Here is a 19,553-nt window from a genome sequence, read left to right on the forward strand (position 1 = left end):
CATCCAATTCACGGTACTCACACTCTGCACTACTGCGACTGGAAAACAAAACCTGTCAATGTATTTCGAACATGCAAAAGAATTTCCTCTAATGTGTGAACATAGTTAGTTTCTTGCACAACAGCAATGTCGGTTCTATCTGTATCACTGTCACATACTTATCAGACGGCTATCAATTGGCAACAACAGGTCCAAATCAATATTTTGTGATTCTGTAATCATCAACTTGGGTGCGAAAAGGAAAATAATCTCACAAATTACCTTAAATCAGAGAAGCACTCTGTTCACCACCAGAAAAATCCTGCTGCTTCTTTAGAGAAACAAGGATTTGTTGCCAGCATAAATAGAGCAAAAAAAAAAAAAAAATATAAAGATCATTCTGGGAAAAACTGCTGAGGTTTTTGCAAAAGCAAACACTCCAGTTAGAAAGCACCCAACAATCTTCCATAACAAACAATTTCTAAGCTCTATGACTGTCTCAGGCACACAGTGCTACAACCTTTTAAATTTGCATGTCTAATCATTTACAAACAGAAACAAATTCAATGTGAATTTTGCCAAAATATATACTACAGTTTCAGGACCGCAACCTTAATTTATTCATGTTTTGTTCTTAGGTCCCTCAAGTTCTTTGTTTCATCAGAACATTAAAAGAAATGTAAGTCTCATTTCATTTCGTTGTCACTTTTCCTCAATGCAACAGTCTTAGAAAATATATTTGCCACAAAATGCATTAACAAGACACATCGCCACAGAACATGAAACATTAGTGGTTGCAGAACCAGAGACAATGGCTAATGTTTTTCTTGTGAAGCTCCATTGTTCCAAGGCGGAAATATTTTGGCAACTCTTCCTGCATCTGCTACTACAACATAGTTTTCCAGCTGCGGTTGTCCAAAATGGGGACAACCAGTTTAATCTGTTGCAAAATAGGTGTTTTGTTTTTGCAGTATAGCGGTGGAACCAATAAGATACACACAGAGGCCTGGGTTCCTCAGTTAGGACACCCACTGCAAAACTGGGAGAGGGACCCACACTCGGCCAGACTTGACAGGCAACCAGACATGGACCCTCGGAGATGGAGTTGACAAGTTTCAAAACCTCATCGTGGCTAACCCTTTCCACTCAAACCAAACCCACATGACTGTGTGGGTTTGATCCCCTCCCCCCCTACCGGACTGAGTCTCTCGCACTGCTTCTAACTGACCTGCAACAATTGTGCATTTTCTACACTACCCACTTCTCTCATTTAAGCTGCCATTCAGTTCCAACATATCATGCCAAACATATATGTGTTTTGTCAAGGTGAGAGTACCATACCAGCTGCCAGCTCTAGTAGCTTGAAAGTGTGTTGAACTGTGACATTTCATTGATTTGGTGTGTAATACTGTTTTGCAAGAGTATATAATGTTGTACTGCTGGCAATTATCAGTAATCTCACGTCGAAACATAGTTTTGCTTTAAATTTGTACTAGCACGATAATGAAAATTAGGTGTTTCCTGCACAACTTTAGACCATAACGGACAAAGCGGTTATAACATTTCAGCTCCTTTAACACCAAATTAACACGTTCCACTTCAATTTGTTTGCACTTATAGCGATCCCAGCTTCCTCAGCCAAATTAAAACGTTGCATTAGGAGGTGTCTGCTTCGTGCAAAAGGTCTTGAGTTCATATTGACGACAACAAGTAATTCTTCATTACAGACGTTTATTTACAAAAAGAACTGACAGACTTCACAGACTCAACAACTGACTCTCAGAGCTAACCGCACTGCATATCCGAACTGGCAACTGACAACTCCTAGGTGTATTAATATCTTTCCAAACAATGAGAGTCTTTGACAATGTTTTGTTTACAATACGATAGCAATTCACGACTTAAAACTAAATTAGACATTACAGAATTTTAGTACAGATTAAAGTAAGTAAAAGGATCAGTACATATAAATTCTTACAAGCATAATTTCCAAATAGATTTTATAACATTTTTCTACCAGCTTCTGGATAACCTTCACCAGGTTTGTACTGATGTTTCCAGAAATATCTTGACATTTGATTCTGGACATTTCTTGAGTGATTTAGAACAACTATTTATATGTAAAAAGATTTAAATCGTGTTTCAAAATGTAAATAAATCTTTTTAGCAATATTTCTTGATACAAATCGTCTTTCGAAATTAGGTTATGAAACAGTTTTCACAAGTTTTCGTATTTTTGCAATCATAATATAGAATTTCTCCATAGAAAGTTCCAGAAGTGTGCATTAAATGTTCATTTACAGACTTTCTCTTTAGCTGGTGAGTTTTTAAAAGTATCTTGTCCATATTATACGAAATAATTTAGCTCAAAACTGATAATTTATACAATTAATCAGAGCTGCAGCAAACAGTGAGTCTTTCTTTTACAAAATGAAATATAATTACAAAATTGAATGAAAATAGGTTACTAACACTAATATATATTTACATTAATTCTACTTTTGTTCTTTCTGTGCAAAATGTCCTAATATTGACACAGTACAATATTTAAACATATTCAAAGTTTCCCTTTACGTTTTGCATATCTGTATCGACATCCCCTAAAAGTCTACAGTATCGAATACTTCAATATGTCCCAATATATCCTGTAATGTTACACGGTACATTTGCTCTAGCACAGCTTTTTGTACATTTTTTTTTATTGGAGAGCTTTGATGCACATTAGTTGTGTTATGTTGTTGTTGTTGTTGTTGTTGTTGTGGTCTTCAGTCCTGAGACTAGTTTGATGCAGCTCTCCATGCTACTCTATCCTGTGCAAGCTTCATTTCCCAGTACCTACTGCAACCTACAACCTTCTCAATCTGTTTATGGTATTCATCTCTTCGTCTCCCTCTACGATTTTTACCCTATAAGCTGCCCTCCAATACGAAATTGGTGATCCCTTGATGCCTCAGAACATGTCCTACCAACTGATCCCTTCTTCTGGTCACGTTGCACCACCAAGTTCTCTTCTCCCCAATACTATTCAATACCTCGTCATTAGTTATGTGATTTATCCATCTGATATTCAGCATTCTTCTGTAGCACCACATTTCTAAAGCTTCTATTCTCTTCTTGTCCAAACTAGTTATAGTCCTTGTTTCACTTCCATACATGGCTACACTCCATACAAATACTTTCAGAAACGACTTCCTGACACTTAAATCTATACTCGATGTTAAATTTCTCTTCTTCAGAAACCCTTTCCTTCCCATTGCTAGTCTACATTTTATATCCTCTCTACTTCGACCATCATCAGTTATTTTGCTCCCCATATAGCAAAACTCCTTTGCTACTTTAAGTGTGTCATTTCCTAATCTAATTCCCTCATCATCACCCGACTTAATTCGACTACATTCCATTATCCTCGTTTTGATTTTGTTGATGTTCATCTTATATCCTCCTTTCAAGACACTATCCATTCCGTTCAACTGCTCTTCCAAGTACTTTGCTGTCTCTGACAGAATTACAATGTCATCGGCGAACCTCAAAGTTTTTACTTCTTCTCCATGAATTTTAATTCCTACTCCAAATTTTTCTTTTGTTTCCTTCACTGCTTGCTCAATATACAGATCGAATAACATCTGGGAGAGGCTACAACCCTGTCTCACTCCCTTCCCAACCACTGCTTCCCTTTCATGCCCCTCGATTCTTATAACTGCCACCTGGTTTCTATGCAAATTGTAAATAGCCTTTCGCTCCCTGTATTTTACCCCTGGCACCTTCAGAATTTGAAACAGGGTGTTCCAGTCAACATTGTCAAAAAGCTTTCTCTAGGTCTACAAATGCTAGAAACGTAGCTTTGCATTTCGTTAATCTAGCTTCTAAGATAAGTCGTAGGGTCAGTATCGCCTCACGTGTACCAATATTTCTATGGAATCCGAACTGATCTTCCCCTAGGTCGGCTTCTACTAGTTTTTCCATTCGTCTGTAAAGAATTCGCGTTAGTATTTTGCAGCTGTGACTTATTAAGCTGATAGTTCGGTAGTTTTCACATCTGTCAATACCTGCTTTCTTTGAATTGGAATTATTATATTCTTCTTGAAATCTGAAAGTATTTCGTCTGTCTCATACATCATGCTCACCAGATGGTAGAGTTTTGTCAGGACTGGCTCTCCCAAGGCCGTCTGTAGTTCTAATGGAATGTTGTCTACTCCCGGGGCCTTGTTTCGACTTAGGTCTTACAGTGCTCTGTCAAACTCTTCACGAAGTATCACATCTCCCATTTCATCTTCATCTACATCCTCTTCCCTTTCCATAATATTGTCCTCAAGTACATTGCCCTTGTATAGACCCTCTATATACTCCTTCCACCTTCCTGCTTTCCCTTCTTTGCTTAGAACTGGGTTTCCATCTGAGCTCTTAATATTCATACAAGTGGTTCTCTTTTCTCCAAAGGTCTCTTTAATTTTCCTGTAGGCAGTGTCTATCTTACCGCTAGTGAGATAAGCCTCTACATCCTTACATTTGTCCTCTAGCCATCCCTGCTTAGCCATTTTGCACTTCCTGTCGATCTTATTTTTGAGATGTTTGTATTCCTTTTTGCCTGCTTCATTTACTGCATTTTTATATTTTCTCCTTTCATCAATTAAATTCAACATTTCTTCTGTTACCCATGGATTTCTACTAGCCCTCATCTTTTTACCTACTTGATCCTCTGCTGCCTTCACTACTTCATCCCTCAAGGCTACCCATTCTTCTTCTACTGTATTTCTTTCCCCCATTCCTGCCATTGGTTCCCTTACACTCTCCCTGAAACTCTGAACAACCTCTGGTTTAGTCAGTTTATCCAGGTCCCATCTCCTTAAGTTCCCACCTTTTTGCAGTTTCTTCAGTTCTAATCTACAGTTCATAACCAATAGATTGTGGTCAGAGTCCACATCTGCCCCTGGAAATGTCTTACAATTTAAAACCTGGTTCCTAAATCTCTGTCTTACCTTTATATAATGTATCTGATACCTTTTAGTATCTCCAGGATTCTTCCATGTGTACAACCATCTTTTATGATTCTCGAACGAAGTGTTAGCTATGATTAAGTTATGCTCTGTGCAAAATTCGACCAGACGGCTTCCTCTTTCATTTCTTTGCCCCAGTCCGTATTCACCTACTATGTTTCCTTCTCTCCCTTTCCCTACTACCGAATTCTAGTCACCCATGACTATTAAATTTTCATCAACCTTCACTATCTGAATAATTTCTTTTATTTGATCATACATTTCTTCAATTTCTTCGTCATCTGCAGAGCTAGTTGGCATATAAACTTGTACTACGGTAGTAGGCGTGGACTTCGTGTCTATCTTGGCCACAATAATGCGTTTACTATGCTGTTTGTAGTAGCTTACCCGTACTCCTATTTTCTTATTCATTATTAAACCGACTCCAGCATTACCCCTATTTGATTTTGTATTTATAACCCTGTATTCGCCTGACCAGAAGTCTTGTTCCTCCTGCCACCGAACTTCACTAATTCCCACTATATCTAACTTTAACCTATCCATTTCCCTTTTTAAATTTTCTAACCTACCTGTCCGATTAAGGGATCTGACATACCACGCTCCGATCCGTAGAACGCCAGTTTTCTTTCTCCTGATAATGACGTCCTTTTGAGTAGTCTCCGCCCGGAGATCCGAATGGGGGACTATTTTACCTCCGGAATGTTTTACCCAAGAGGACGCCATCATCATTAACCATACAGTAAAGCTGCATGCCCTCGGGAATAATAACGGCTGTAGTTTCCCCTTGCTTTCAACCGTTCGCAGTACCAGCACAGCGAGGCTGTTCTGGTTAGTGTTACAAGGCCAGATCAGTCAATCATCCAGACTGTTGCCCCTGCAACTACTGAAAAGGCTGCTGCCCCTCCTCAGGAACCACGCGTTTGTCTGGCCTCTCAACAGATACCCCTCCGTTGTGGTTGCACCTACGGTATGGCTCTCTGTATCGCTGAGGCACGCAAGCCTCCCCACCAATGGCAAGGTCCATGGTTCATGGGGGGAGGAGTTGTGTTGTATGCAGGTATAATAGAAGATCAGATTCATTCTCTGTTAGAGGGATATGATTTGAGAGGTTTTTCACCAGTGTTTACTGAAGTATGTAGGCATTTCATTTGTCAACTGCTGGTTTCTATGGTGTTAAAAGCACATTGTGAAATAGTGCATTATGGATCTTCCTAAATTTTGGATGTCTCTGTCAGAAGCTCTTTTGTCTCATTCCACACAAAGACAACAAAAGAGCATGAGGCACTGTTAGAAAATGAGCTAGTCACCTCAAAAAGGGACAAAATATACAAAATTGCAAAAATCAAGTCTGGACAAGTGATAAAATGGATATGATCACTGGTCCAAAGTGACTCATATTTTGCCACCATGAATAAGTCAATATGAGCACTGCAACAGAAGAACTAAAAGTGCATAAAATGCACCCACAACCTATGTTGTGCAAGTGGAAAAAGACTGTCTTTTTACACAAAAAGTGAAATAGTCTGCACCAATTCTTCGTATTTCAATAGTTATTATTCCATTTTTAAACCATAAAATATGAGGCGCAAGCTCCACGACATTTTGCTAGCATTTCTACCAGATAAAAGTAAAATAAGAACAAGCTTTTATTCATTACTGTTTCTCATGACATCAAGTATGTTGTAGTAAATCAGAAGACAATCCACATGAAATAATACATGACACACGTGATTTTACAAATGTTTTCCTCATTGAATTTTCAAAGAAAGCATTGATTATTATTTTTTATTGCCTAGTATGCCAAAATATTCAGACAATTCATGTTACATCACCATATTTTAAAACAAACTGTTCAAGGACAAAAGGAATAAACCCACCATGGAGCAACACAATTTTATGCTCAATTGAGTGACAGAAAACTAGCCTAGTGCCGCAAATAAGAGTATCAGTTTACTTACCCTGAAAACAATTTAACAACATACAAAAATATCAAAGAACAAATAAATAATGTAGAAAAATAAAATACATGGAATCGTGCATTTCTGAGTAAAATAAAAAGTACACTTATCTTAAGAAATTAAAAAAATCCACAAACATTAAACTCTTATCACATTTTTTCTAATATATGTTCATGAGATTTGGATTTTAACACAATCAGAAAAACTGAAACAAAAAATCTTTGAAAGGAAAATTTTGAGAAAGACATTTGGCAGGATTCATGATAACACAACAGAATAGGGAAAACTAACATAAATGCTTCAATCCCCTGAAGAGAAGAAAATGAACCAAGTACGTACAGAATGGCCTCAAGGACGTAGATCTCTTGGACCTGGAAACTTGCATAGCTTGTGATGCTTGTAAAAGAGATAGAGATAGATAGATAGATAGATAGATAGATAGAGAGAGAGAGAGAGAGGGGGGGGGGGGAGCAATCTAGCTTCTGATTTATGGTAGGTATAAAAATATTTCTGTCCACAGCCCCAACATCTGTGCCTTGCTGGCTGCTCCCATTCATTAAGCTACTTATCACGGTACTGTATCTAAATTAAAATCTTACTTGTATACTGCCATTTCATCATGTGCTACTATGTCATTCTGTTGCAGCAGAAGCTGTAGGATTTCTGGTTCAAAAGAGCCAAAGTCAGAGTACCGAGCAACAAGTTCCATGTTCCACTTGACAAAATTCTGACAAATCTGTAAAAAGAAGAAAATCATATGCTAATTTGGAAATCATTAAAAATCTTGCTTCAGTGGTTCTCAGACATTATGTAGAATGACAACATAACTGTAGAAAATTTCTGCAACAGCATTTTCATGCTCAAGAATGAGTAATGAATCATAATCCATATGCATTACTCTAAAGAAATAGGCGAACACGGCTTTGCTATATCCCATTGAGCAATAATTGAGGTACGTTACCAAATTATACCTCTATATTTTCATTCTTTGTGGATTAAACAGGCCACCCTCAACTCACACTGCATTAAGACATCGCGCTGCGTGTGCTTGAATACAATGTCCACAAATGACAACTGCTACCTGTGTATATTACCTCACCAGAAAACACTGGGACACAATGAACACCATCACATCCTCGACCATTTACATGAAAAGAACTGAAATGTCCAGTTCAACAGGTTTCAAAAACAAAGTGGAAGCAATCCTCCATCCCATCATCCTACATGTTTTTCACTGGACTCTCAGAGCTTCAATAATGTGGATGCCCTCCGTGAGCATTTATCACTGTCTGATATCTATACAGCATGTTCCATATGTGTCTATGAAGGTCGCCTGGTGGTATCCATTCCCATTCTTCAATTAGAGCCCATGAGAGCTCATGGACAGTCTGTGTTGGAGCAGGACTACCACAAACATGTCTGTCAAGCATGTTTCACATGTGCACGATGGGGTTTAGGTCCGGACTCACCATTGGTCATTCCGTTACTTCAATGTCCACACTTCGCAGGACATCTCTGACAAAGCTCGGCACGCGGGATCTGGCATTAAAAGGAATTCAGGGACAGCAGCCACCATATGGTCCAACAGGACCTGTTTGATGTACTGCCTGTGATAGGGTGACCATGGACAATGGCGAGATCTGTAGGGCTGTCATCAATAATGCTTCCACACCACATCACAAAACACTGGAAATCTTTGCTTTCCTCAATAGCATTTGGCAGTTACGGCTTACTGTGGTTCTCCACACACAAACACGGCCATTGCCCTCCATCAGAGGATATCTGGACTCTTGTGTGAATAACATGTTTTGCCAGTGATGCAGTTGTCAGTTGACACTGGAATGGCAGAACTGAAGTAGAGCTGCAAGATGATATGTCAAGCACGCTCCTCAAACACGGTATCTGGAGTCCAAAGTCCTTTCTCGTAACTTGTTCATTAAAATCTGATTGGAAACAGTGCCTCCAATGACCATTCTGAGACCATCTTGCAGCACTCTGGCAATAACCAGACGATGCCACAAAGCAGAGATGGCCAGATATCGGTCTTCATGTGGGATTGTCATGTGTCGGCGACCTTGTCCAACTTGCCTTGTGTACTGACCTGTCTCTCTGTAATGTGGGCACAACCCATGGATGACCCATGGAGAGGCAATGGTATCTGCAGCAACACAACCAGAAGTCCATCCTTTTTGGATCAAACAGACCGCCTTGCAACTTGCACTACATTAAGATGTCACAATCTATGAGCTTGGTCAAACACAACATCCACAAATAACAACTGACACCTGTGTACCTCACAAGAAAACACTAGGACACAGGTATTCACTTCCTTCTGAAAGGTCACGTGACACTGTAACAACACAGTAACCACATAACACATCCAACAGATGGTGAATGATTTTAATTTTTGCCTACACTGAAAGTGAAGATCTAAAGCCATGTAATATAACCAGAGGTATTGCCTGTATGGCTCTGAGCACTATGGGACTTAACTTCTAAGGTCATCAGTCCCCTAGAACTTAGAACTACTTAAACCTAACTAACCTAAGGACATCACACACATCCATGCCTGAGGAAGGATTTGAACCTGCAACCGTAGCAATCGCGTGGTTCCAGACTGTAGCGCCTAGAACTGCTCGGCCTCTCCGGACAACGGTTGCCTGTATGAAAAGGATTTAATAAACTGGATGCCGATACGTGTTCCCCTAATTCTTTTGAACAGTGCATATTATAAAAATGAATGTACGGTCTATTGCGCCTATTGGATCAATTTTGACTGAGCTTTGTACACTTATCTACTATCTGGAAAGAAGAACACTGTGAGTAAGAACTGCTTGCCTTATAAGCTGTTGGGGCTGGCATAGAAGCATACCTCAGGAATGTCTGCAGCAATTTCAACAAAATTTTCCATATACATGACTATTATATATATTATTTTTATAAAAATACTATGTGGGCAATATACCCCTACAAACAACCCCTATTATCCATTCATGCACAGGCTCATGTTCTGGTCATAGAGCATGACGAATATCCACGTGTTATACCTTGCTGGAAAATGGAAATGTCTACTTTTATTTGGTGTATGACTATTACATTTTAGTTGAAAAGATGGTGGCATATGTTTAATATTTAAGAGAAAATGTACTTTTTCTATCATTTCTTGGTGAGTGTCAAATTTGAGGAGTTATAGAAGTCTGACCGCAGTTAGGAGAAAAATTTTCTTTGTACAGTTTAAAGATACGACCACACACTACTCAACTTCCAGATGATGTGTTGTTACTTTCCAATTGTTGTTTTGTCCTAGCAAAGATAGGCATAGATTGCTGCAATTTGCCGAATGGTGATACTTATTAACAGGACAAAATGTGTAAATGCAAGCTCTGTTGTTGCCTTACACAGCTGTTATGTTTTTATGCTGATAAATTCAGGAAGATTACTAATATTGAATCTTTAATTAATTTATTTTTTCTGTGAAACCATGCATCATTTATGAATTTGTAAAAAGTCTATGATAAGCACGCAAGCAGTTCTGTATCACAGCGAGTGAAGAGAATTTCTGAATGTCTCGATATTAGTGAAAGTACAGTGAAGTGAATTCTGAGAGAATACAGACAAACTTCTTGTCTTGTATAACAAAACGAGTTTTGGTAGGTGACAGACGTCTGTATTAGATGAGTTTACAAGGGAGTCATAGAAGAAAAATCCATGACTTCCACGTTGAAAAACGGTTTCCAACAGTGGCAGCTTTACTGGAAAAGTTAAGAGACCGACATGGAAGATTTTCCAGATTGAGTGAAACAACCCTTTGGCGTGCTATTCGAAAATTGGACTGCAGACACAAAAAGTTCAACAAAAAACCTATGCTGATGGAAAATAACCAAGTAGCAGGAAAAATAGATGAGTGCTTGTGGGGAAATAAAACATTTGCGCAACACTGGATGGATTATTTATTAAACTGATGAGCTTTTGCATGATGCAAATCATTCAACGAGGTTTGTTGGTGTGCAAGAACAAAATATGTCTTATGAATCAGAAAACGTATAAGGTAATCACAGAGGAAGTGTTAAAGAGTGGAATGGCAGGAAAGGAGGAATTCAAACATTGTCTGATTCTGACACACTGGGAATGAAAATGGGTTTGTGGAAAATGCTGGTTTATGTTTTACTGTGAAAAAGGGAGGTGCAGATCATCATTCTGAAATGAATGCCAGACACTACCAAATAGTGGTTTAGGAGAGTTCTCTGAAAATTACCAAACAGATCTGTTTTAGATCAGGCTCCATGTCACACGATGAATCCAACATCACGAAAGCCATCTACAAAGTGGAGAAACAATTATATTATTGAATGGCTGGAAAGCAATAATGCAGAGCTTCCAACCTCCATCATATGAGGAATATACTGAAGCTGGCCTAGTGGAATAAGTGCGACCGCAATTCAGGGTGCAGGAATACCTTTTGGAAAGTATACTGCGATCAGTGGATGATGAAATTAAACATGTGCGGCTGCCTGTAGTGCATTGCCATTTGAACACCACTGAATTTATTTGGGCATTTGTTAAGAACAAGGTAACAAAGGAGAAGAAGAATTTTAAAATAAATGATACTTCACAGTTGTGTTACTGTGCTCTGGAAAGTGTTCCCCAAAGTCTCTGGAGAAACTCAGTGAGTCATGTATACAAATTTGACAACAGTTATGCACATAGAGCCCAAAGTATTGAGATAGCAATAGAACCACTGTTGATCCAAGCAGACAACTGAAATAGGAAAAGCGATACCTCAGCCAGCAGCGAAAGCTATTAAGGTAGGTTTCATTTCAGTCATCATTCTTTACTGCAAAATTTATTTGAGATGATCGATTTTTCCATTTACTGTTGGAAAGTGCTATACAAATGCTCATTTATTGTGAGCTACTTGCATATCAAACATTTATTTGCTATTTCCCGTATTATTTCGCTCCACTCACAACAAAAACTGAACATGGCAATACTGTATGCTGTATTGAAATGCGACAACCAAGTTACCATTCTTTGCTGATGAACAGGCGCTTATTGGGCATTGCAATGGTGGTGTGAAAACTGCCTTCCACCACAGATTCGCACATATCACAGCTACTAACACTATTGCTTAAAAAACTCTTAACTAACAAACACGAGGAGTACCATCACAACAGCTCCAACAGTAAGCTCAACCACAGCATCTTGCATTTGACATTATAGTGATGAAGTGAGTAATCAGAATACAACAAAAACCAGCCTGTAAATAGAACAAGGTTGTGTATTTAAACTGCGCAAAGGAAATTTTTCTCCTAATTTTGGTCCGATTCTTATGGATTCTTGAAATTGCTAGAAAAAGCACAATTTCTCTTCAAAATTACCACATATGTCGCCCGCCTTTCAACTTAGATGTAACATCATACACTAGATAAAAGTAGACATTTCCACGGTTCCGGCAAGGTTTATCATATTGTTCATAAGCAATATGATCAGAGTGAGAGATCAAAGTCAGGGTTCAATCATTATGAAAGGGACAATAGGGGTGGGTATGGGCATGAGAAGCTGTGGTAAGTAAAAATATTTGATTACGGCTGATATCATCTAATACAGTATTTCTCAATCATTCAGTATTTGCAACCCAATTTTCAATCATAATTTTCCTCCACCCCTTGTTCCAACACCCTCAACAATTAGTCAAATCAAAATACAATTTTGGAATATATCACTTTTTGAATTTTGGGCAGGGATGGATGATGACTTTTCTGCACTGAAAATAAGAGCATGTTGTGAAATATTTTAATTTTCAATACCTTGCCTTTTTGCATTGCCCTCTTTGCAAACAAAATGTGAACATCTTTATTTTCTAATGTCTACTTGTGTCTGTGTATGTGCGGATGGATATGTGTGTGTGTGCGCGCGCGAGTGTACACCTGTCCTTTTTTCCCCCTAAGGTAAGTCTTTCCGCTCCTGGGATTGGAATGACTCCTTACCCTCTCCCTTAAAACCCGCATCCTTTCTTCTTTCCCTCTCCTTCCCTCTTTCCTAAAGAAGCAACCGTCGGTTGCGAAAGCTAGAAATTCTGTGTGTGTGTTTGTGTGTTTTATTTATTGTGCCTATCTACTGGCGCTTTCCCGCTTGGTAAGTCTTGGAATCTTTGTTTTTAATATATCTTTATTTTCTAATTTATTTTTTGTGGTAAAGTTGAATTTATCATGAATACTTGCATTTTTTGTGATTAATAACTGAAAATAAAATGACATTTTTATTTAAAAAAATTATGATTCACTATTTAAGGTGTGCAAGGCCTGTTCAAAAAATTCCCAATGGTGTGCGACATCCATGCACACATCTGTGTTTAATGTGTAACTGTTGGAAGTTTCACAGTTGTTCGTCTGTTAGTTACTGTTCAGTGCTGTATTGAGTATGATGATGTCTCGCACGGTTTGTGAATTTCAAGATGGCACAGTTAGAGGTGCAACACATCTTCATTAAATTTTGCATTACTCCCAAGAAAATTTTTACAGAGACACATCAAATGGTGCTGGAAACCTAAGGTGATAAGTGCTTAAGCCTACTCGGTGTTACGGATGTTAACACAGTTTAAAATGGTAGGATGGGCATTAAAGGTGACACTCATTCAAGACACTGTTCAACATCTACCAACGACGCTCATGTCAGGAATGTCGATGAAATGGTGCATGCCAATCGAAGACAGACTGTTAAAGAGATTGCGGAAGAATGTAAAATTTCAGTTGGATCATGTTGTGAAATCCTGAGAAAGAAACAGCTTGAAATGTGAGTGAAACAATTCATGGCTCTTGCATCACAATAATGCAGCCACATTTTCAAACCTGTTGGTGCGTGACTATTGCATAAAAAATGAAATCACTGTGCTGCCTCATCCTCCTTATTTTCCAGACCTGGCACCTAAGGACTTACTTTAATTTCCAAAGTTGACAACCCCTTTAAAAGGATGAAGGTCAACAACACGAGATGAGATAAGATAAAAGAAAATTCGCAGACAGTGCTTTGCGTGGTCCAGCAAGGGACCTACCAAGACTGCATTCGGAAGTGGTAATGGCATTGGGAGCAGTGTATGTATTGTGAAGGAGAGTATTTCAGAGGAGAACACGCACAATAAATAAAAGGTATGTGCTGAAAAATTTTGTGGACGAAGTTCCAGAATTTTTTGAACAGACCTCGTATAGTATGAAACACCTCTACAGACAAAACAACTATGATCACAAACGTTACAGTACGCTTGTTCGCCCACTGCTTGAATACTGCTCAACAGTGTGGGATCCGTACCAGATAGGGTTGATAGAAGAGATAGAGAAGATCCAACGGAGAGCAGCGCGCTTCGTTACAGGATCATTTAGTAATCGCGAAAGCGTTACGGAGATGATAGATAAACTCCAGTGGAAGACTCTGCAGGAGAGACGCTCAGTAGCTAGGTACGGGCTTTTGTTAAAGTTTCGAGAACATACCTTCACCGAAGAGTCAAGCAGTATATTGCTCCCTCCTACGTATATCTCGCGAAGAGACCACGAGGATAAAATCACCGAGATTAGAGCCCACACAGAAGCATACCAACAATCCTTCTTACCACAAACAATACGACACTGGAATAGAAGGGAGAACCGATAGAGGTACTCAGGGTACCCTCCGCCACACATCGTCAGGTGGCTTGCGCAGTATGGATGAAGATGTAGATGTAGATGTAGTTTTTCTTTCATAGCTACATCCTTAATGACTTAATATTAAAACTCCATTGTTTTGTGAAATCTGCTTTAAAATGAACCGATTTCTTTGTTAATTTAAGTTTTGATTTTGCTGTTTTTGGTGCAATTTTATATAATTTTACTTTTTATTCATAAGACTTTACACTTTTTAAATTCCAAAATCTTCTAAAAAAAGCAATTAAATGAAAATATGGAGACATTGCAATTACTTTTCATTATAGCAATAAAAGAGGCATTTCAACAGAACTGGATAACATATCAAGAAGAACATATGAAAGCTGATGAGAAAAATTATGATTTCTCTCACTAAAAGTTTGTTGTTCACTTAGATCTTTAACACTACAAAACGAAAATGATCTGCAAATAATATAGTATGTTAATCAAATCATTGTTATGATAGATACTGTTCGCACATACTGATAGATATTGTTGCTTTAAGTCTTCAATTTTCTCTCATTTATATTATATCGGGCATTTCATGTTACACTACACAATAATGAAAAAATAAAAGCACACAGGAAATAGGATAACTTTTGCACCAGTTATTGTAAGAAGCCTGCAATGTTGAAATTAGTGCAGAAGACTGGTGTTGCCAATGTACATACGAAATATGACTTCAAACAATATACGCTATAAGGACTTATTTTGCCTACTACTGCGGTAACATTGTTGAGTAATCTAACGACACAAGATCTGAAACACAAATGCTATGACCTGGCGATTGTTGCCCATCCTTTAACCTGGACAGTTATGAATTCAATGTCTTCCACCCACTCATCTGAACGACCAAGAATACACCACTCTTTTAACACAAAGACATGGCCAATTTTGAAGCATGTTCTGATGATATATTTTTTCCCTAAAATGATAACTCATATTTGTAAATTTTGTGATGTGGCTGGTTTTGATACTAGGTGTCTTATTTGTTAATTCACATTTCGCTTGACAATATATGTAGAACTCAAGTTACAAAAAGTGATATCAGCGAGAACAGAACCAGGCAAGACTTATCACTATGTACTGATCTACTGGTGGTTTAGTAAATTACAAGAAATGTTCTGTACTCAACAATATTTAGAAATCTTGATAGGTTCATACAACGGAAATTGAAAAGGGCCAGTCTGTAAGCACCACTTCTAATACTGGTGCTCACAATGATAGGCCAAGTCATTATTAAGTACCACCAGTTATGCTGATGCAATATTTTTCCACAAAGAAGCAAATAAATCTGTAAAACTGTCATGTCTGTAGGTTTGAACGTGCTTCTCCAAAAATACTAGATGAATGTACAAGGTGTTTTTGCAGTCAAATAGTTGAAAGTTTTATCCATACTAATATTATGAATGCAAAAGTAACTGCCTGTTACATTTTCATGACTAATGTGCTGAACCAATTTCAATGAAGTTTGGCAAGGAGGCAGCTTGAACCCTGAGGAAGAACAGAGGTACGTTTAGAAAGTGCATAGTGTACGATATTTATTGATGTGAAGAATAACACTTTAACTAGGGGAAAATACAAGAGCCAAAGAAACTGGTACACCTGCCTAATATCTTGTAGGGGCCCTGTGATCACGCAGAAGTGTTCCTACACAATGTGGCATGGACTCGACTAATGTCTGAAGTAGTGATGGAGGGCTACCAATAAATCCGTAAGAGTACAAGGGGGTGGACATCTCTCTTCTGAAATGCACATTGTAAGGTATCCCAGATATGCTCAATAATGTTCATTTCTGAGGAGTTTGGTAGCCAGTGGAAGTGTTGTGTTCCTGGAGTCATTCTGTAGCAATTCTGGACATGTAAGATATCACATTGTCCTCCTGGAATTGGCGAAGTCATAAGAATGCACAATGGATATGAATGGATGCAGGTGATCAGACAGGGTGCTTATGTGCGTGTTGCCTATCAGAGTCGTATCTAGACGTATCAGGGGTCCCATACCACTCATTCTGCTCACACCCCAGACCATTACAGAGCCTCCATCAGCTTGAACAGTCCACTGCTGCCATGCAGGGTCCATGGATTCATGAGGTTGTCTCCATACCTGTACACGTCCATCTGTTCGATAAAATTTGAAACATGACTTGTCTGACCAGGCAACATGTTTCCAGTCATCAACAGTCCAATGTCGGTGTTGATGGGCCCAGGCGAGGCATAAAGCTACGTGTTGAGCATTCATCACTGGTACATGACTGAACCTTTAGCTCCGAAAGCTCATATAGATGATGTTTCATTGAATAGTTCGCACGTTGACACTTGTTGATGGCCCAGCACTGAAATCTGCAGCAATGCAATTTCCGGAAGGGCTGTACTTCTGTCATGTTGAACAATTCTCTTCAGTCGTTGTTGGTCCTGTTCTTGGAGGATCTCTTTCCAGCCCCAGCAACATTGGAGATTTGATGTTTTATCATTTCTGGAGTTTAGTATCAACAGACTTTGATAGCAAAGGTAACATTACATTCAGAACTGTACATTCTTCACACTATGGGCACTGCTGACTCGATATGATACCCCTAGAAAATTAGCAAGTGCTGCTTTACAATGAAATTAGTAAAAAAGAAGTGAAGCTTGCATATTTAATGCTGACCTACAAAAAACATGTGTCCAAATACAGATCCATTTTTTCTGTATAATTACAAAATCCATCTTTCTTTTTGTATGAAAATCTAATCACAATTATGTGTGACATTCTGATGCACATATTAACACTAGATCGTGCTCAAAATCATGCACCAGGATGGAGTCCGAGAACACACGACCATTATGAAGATTCCTGAGGTTAATGAGTCTGACAGAGTTAGCAAAATGGATTACAACAATTAAATACCTTTTTCACCTTTCATTTTGTGACTCCCCTGCCAATTGTTTCCAAAGCAATTTCAAGTGCAAATCGTAATATTACTTTCTGTTGACAAACTGTGTGTTTCAATAGTTATGAAGTGTGAATTTAATTTCTCTCAGAATGCCAGACTTTTGAAGTTTCCCACACAAAATTATCAACCCATATTAGGAGACAAATAGCTCGCCTATACTTACATCATGGGGCAAATCCAGTACTGCCGACAGAGACATTAAAAGATGAAAAAATGCTTTCCTTTTCCCTTCAATCTATCTTTCTCCCCACTTTGCCCCATCATCTTTGGATCTTTCCTGTGTCTGATCTCACGCACTCTCAGCTGTCTCTGCTTGCCCCTCCATCTAAGTCCCCGACTTCCCTCATCCTCTTAACAGTTGAGTTAATCTAAACATGAGGCCGAAGAAGGAGAGGGCTCCAGGGATGAGACTGACTTTTTCAACTTTTTGAACCTACCTATATGATAGTGTAGGTTATGGACCCAGATATCAGACCTTGCTGCATGCAGACACCCTGGTGGGGCCTAGTTTGTGAGTAATCGACAATACCATATTTCTCGTGACCCACTACTGCTCTGATATTAATGCCAATACTTGAAGTGGCACAGTAGCCTAAGGACTAATATTAAAAGACTGCTTCTACACACCATGAGCTGCAATTATACACGTCTATAGCCATTACATGCTTGTCAGTTAACACAACAAGATCTGAAATATGTCTTATAACATACTATGCAGTTTGTCATGGTGTTATTGCAGTCAAATTTTATGTTTATTTTATACAACAGTTATGTCAAATAGTATCAAGACCTGTCAATGCCAAAAACTTGACATTCATGAAAAACTGTGTACTATGTTATAGGACCTATTTCAGATCCTGTCGTATTAACTGATAAGTGTGTACTGCTATAGAAGTGTGTAATTGAAGCTTGTGTTCTGTAGAAGATGTCTTTCAATGAACATCCGGGAGGTGCGGAGCTCCGAGCATTCAAGATTTTTACCTAAGGATTAAGTTATCTGATGATACGCTGAAGGATATGGGCTGCCATCTATTTTTTTTACATACTTACTGAAATGGCTGCTTTGGCTCTTTTCATTCAATTAACTGTTTTAAACATCATTATATCCATTTCTAAACCTTGGCTGCACCATATTCATCGCTGTATTAGATTTTTACTTGCTCTCATCTTTTTCTTCCTTTTATTCTTTTTTCATCCGGAATCTCTGCCCATGTGGTTTTAATTACTTTTATGTTCATACATCAATTCCATTTCTCCATTTTCATCATTTTATATTTTTTTCTTGTTATTGTAATAGTTAATAGTATTACTTACCTTGCTCAGATTTTATTTATAAAATCTTCATCTTTATTATTTTCATTATGTCCACAGTGCGAAAAGAATTTATGTTTTAAATGACAGTATAATGATTATCTTCAATATAATGTCCATCTATTAAGTTTTTGACACCACTGCACAGCCAATTAAATACATTATTTTGTCTCTTTTTTTTACCAATAGATCATTATTTTCAAATATTTAAATATTACTGTCTTCCTCTTTAAGTGCCTCGTCCTCCAAGACATTGGCGATTGGCAGCACAATCGACAGTGGTTCTGTGCTCGATCCAAACCACAGGCTTAAGTTCTTTAGACAGGATAACTTCTATGTTCCGGACCATGTCTGCCATGAATATTTCCTCGAAGTTATTTGTTTCAATAGGTTGTATTTGTTGTTTGCACATTAAATGTCCAAAAAATTTGAGTTTTCTTCTTTCAATTGTATGGAGAATTTTTAAATAATTGTTCATACCCTGCAATATGCTACATTTGTGACTATCTGTCACAGTATCCGTTCTTACACTCACATTTCAACTGCCTCCAGTTTCTTACCCTACACTGCAGAAAGTGTTCACGACTCTACTCCACAACTGGCTGGCTGCGGTGGCTGAGCGGTTCTAGGCACTTCAGTCTGGAACCGCGCTGCTGCTATGGTCGCAGGTTCGAATCCTGCCTCGGGCATGGATGTGTGTGAT

At 38.4% G+C, this 19,553-nt stretch overlaps 1 protein-coding gene across 5 annotated transcripts in view; it reads right to left on the reverse strand.

Moving 5' to 3' along the window:
• The window catches only part of LOC126291575 (BTB/POZ domain-containing protein 17), a 127,875-nt gene that overhangs the window by 49,290 nt on the left and 59,032 nt on the right, over positions 1-19,553 (reverse strand). For all 5 annotated transcript variants that reach the window (XM_049985109.1, XM_049985106.1, XM_049985107.1 and 2 more), the window contains one exon: positions 7,531-7,667. In XM_049985109.1, coding sequence (XP_049841066.1) covers positions 7,531-7,667 — 137 coding nt within the window. The remainder of the gene's footprint in view (positions 1-7,530; positions 7,668-19,553) is intronic.

The sequence above is a fragment of the Schistocerca gregaria genome, chromosome 9 (assembly GCF_023897955.1).
Source record: "Schistocerca gregaria isolate iqSchGreg1 chromosome 9, iqSchGreg1.2, whole genome shotgun sequence".
NCBI lineage: Eukaryota > Metazoa > Arthropoda > Insecta > Orthoptera > Acrididae > Schistocerca > Schistocerca gregaria.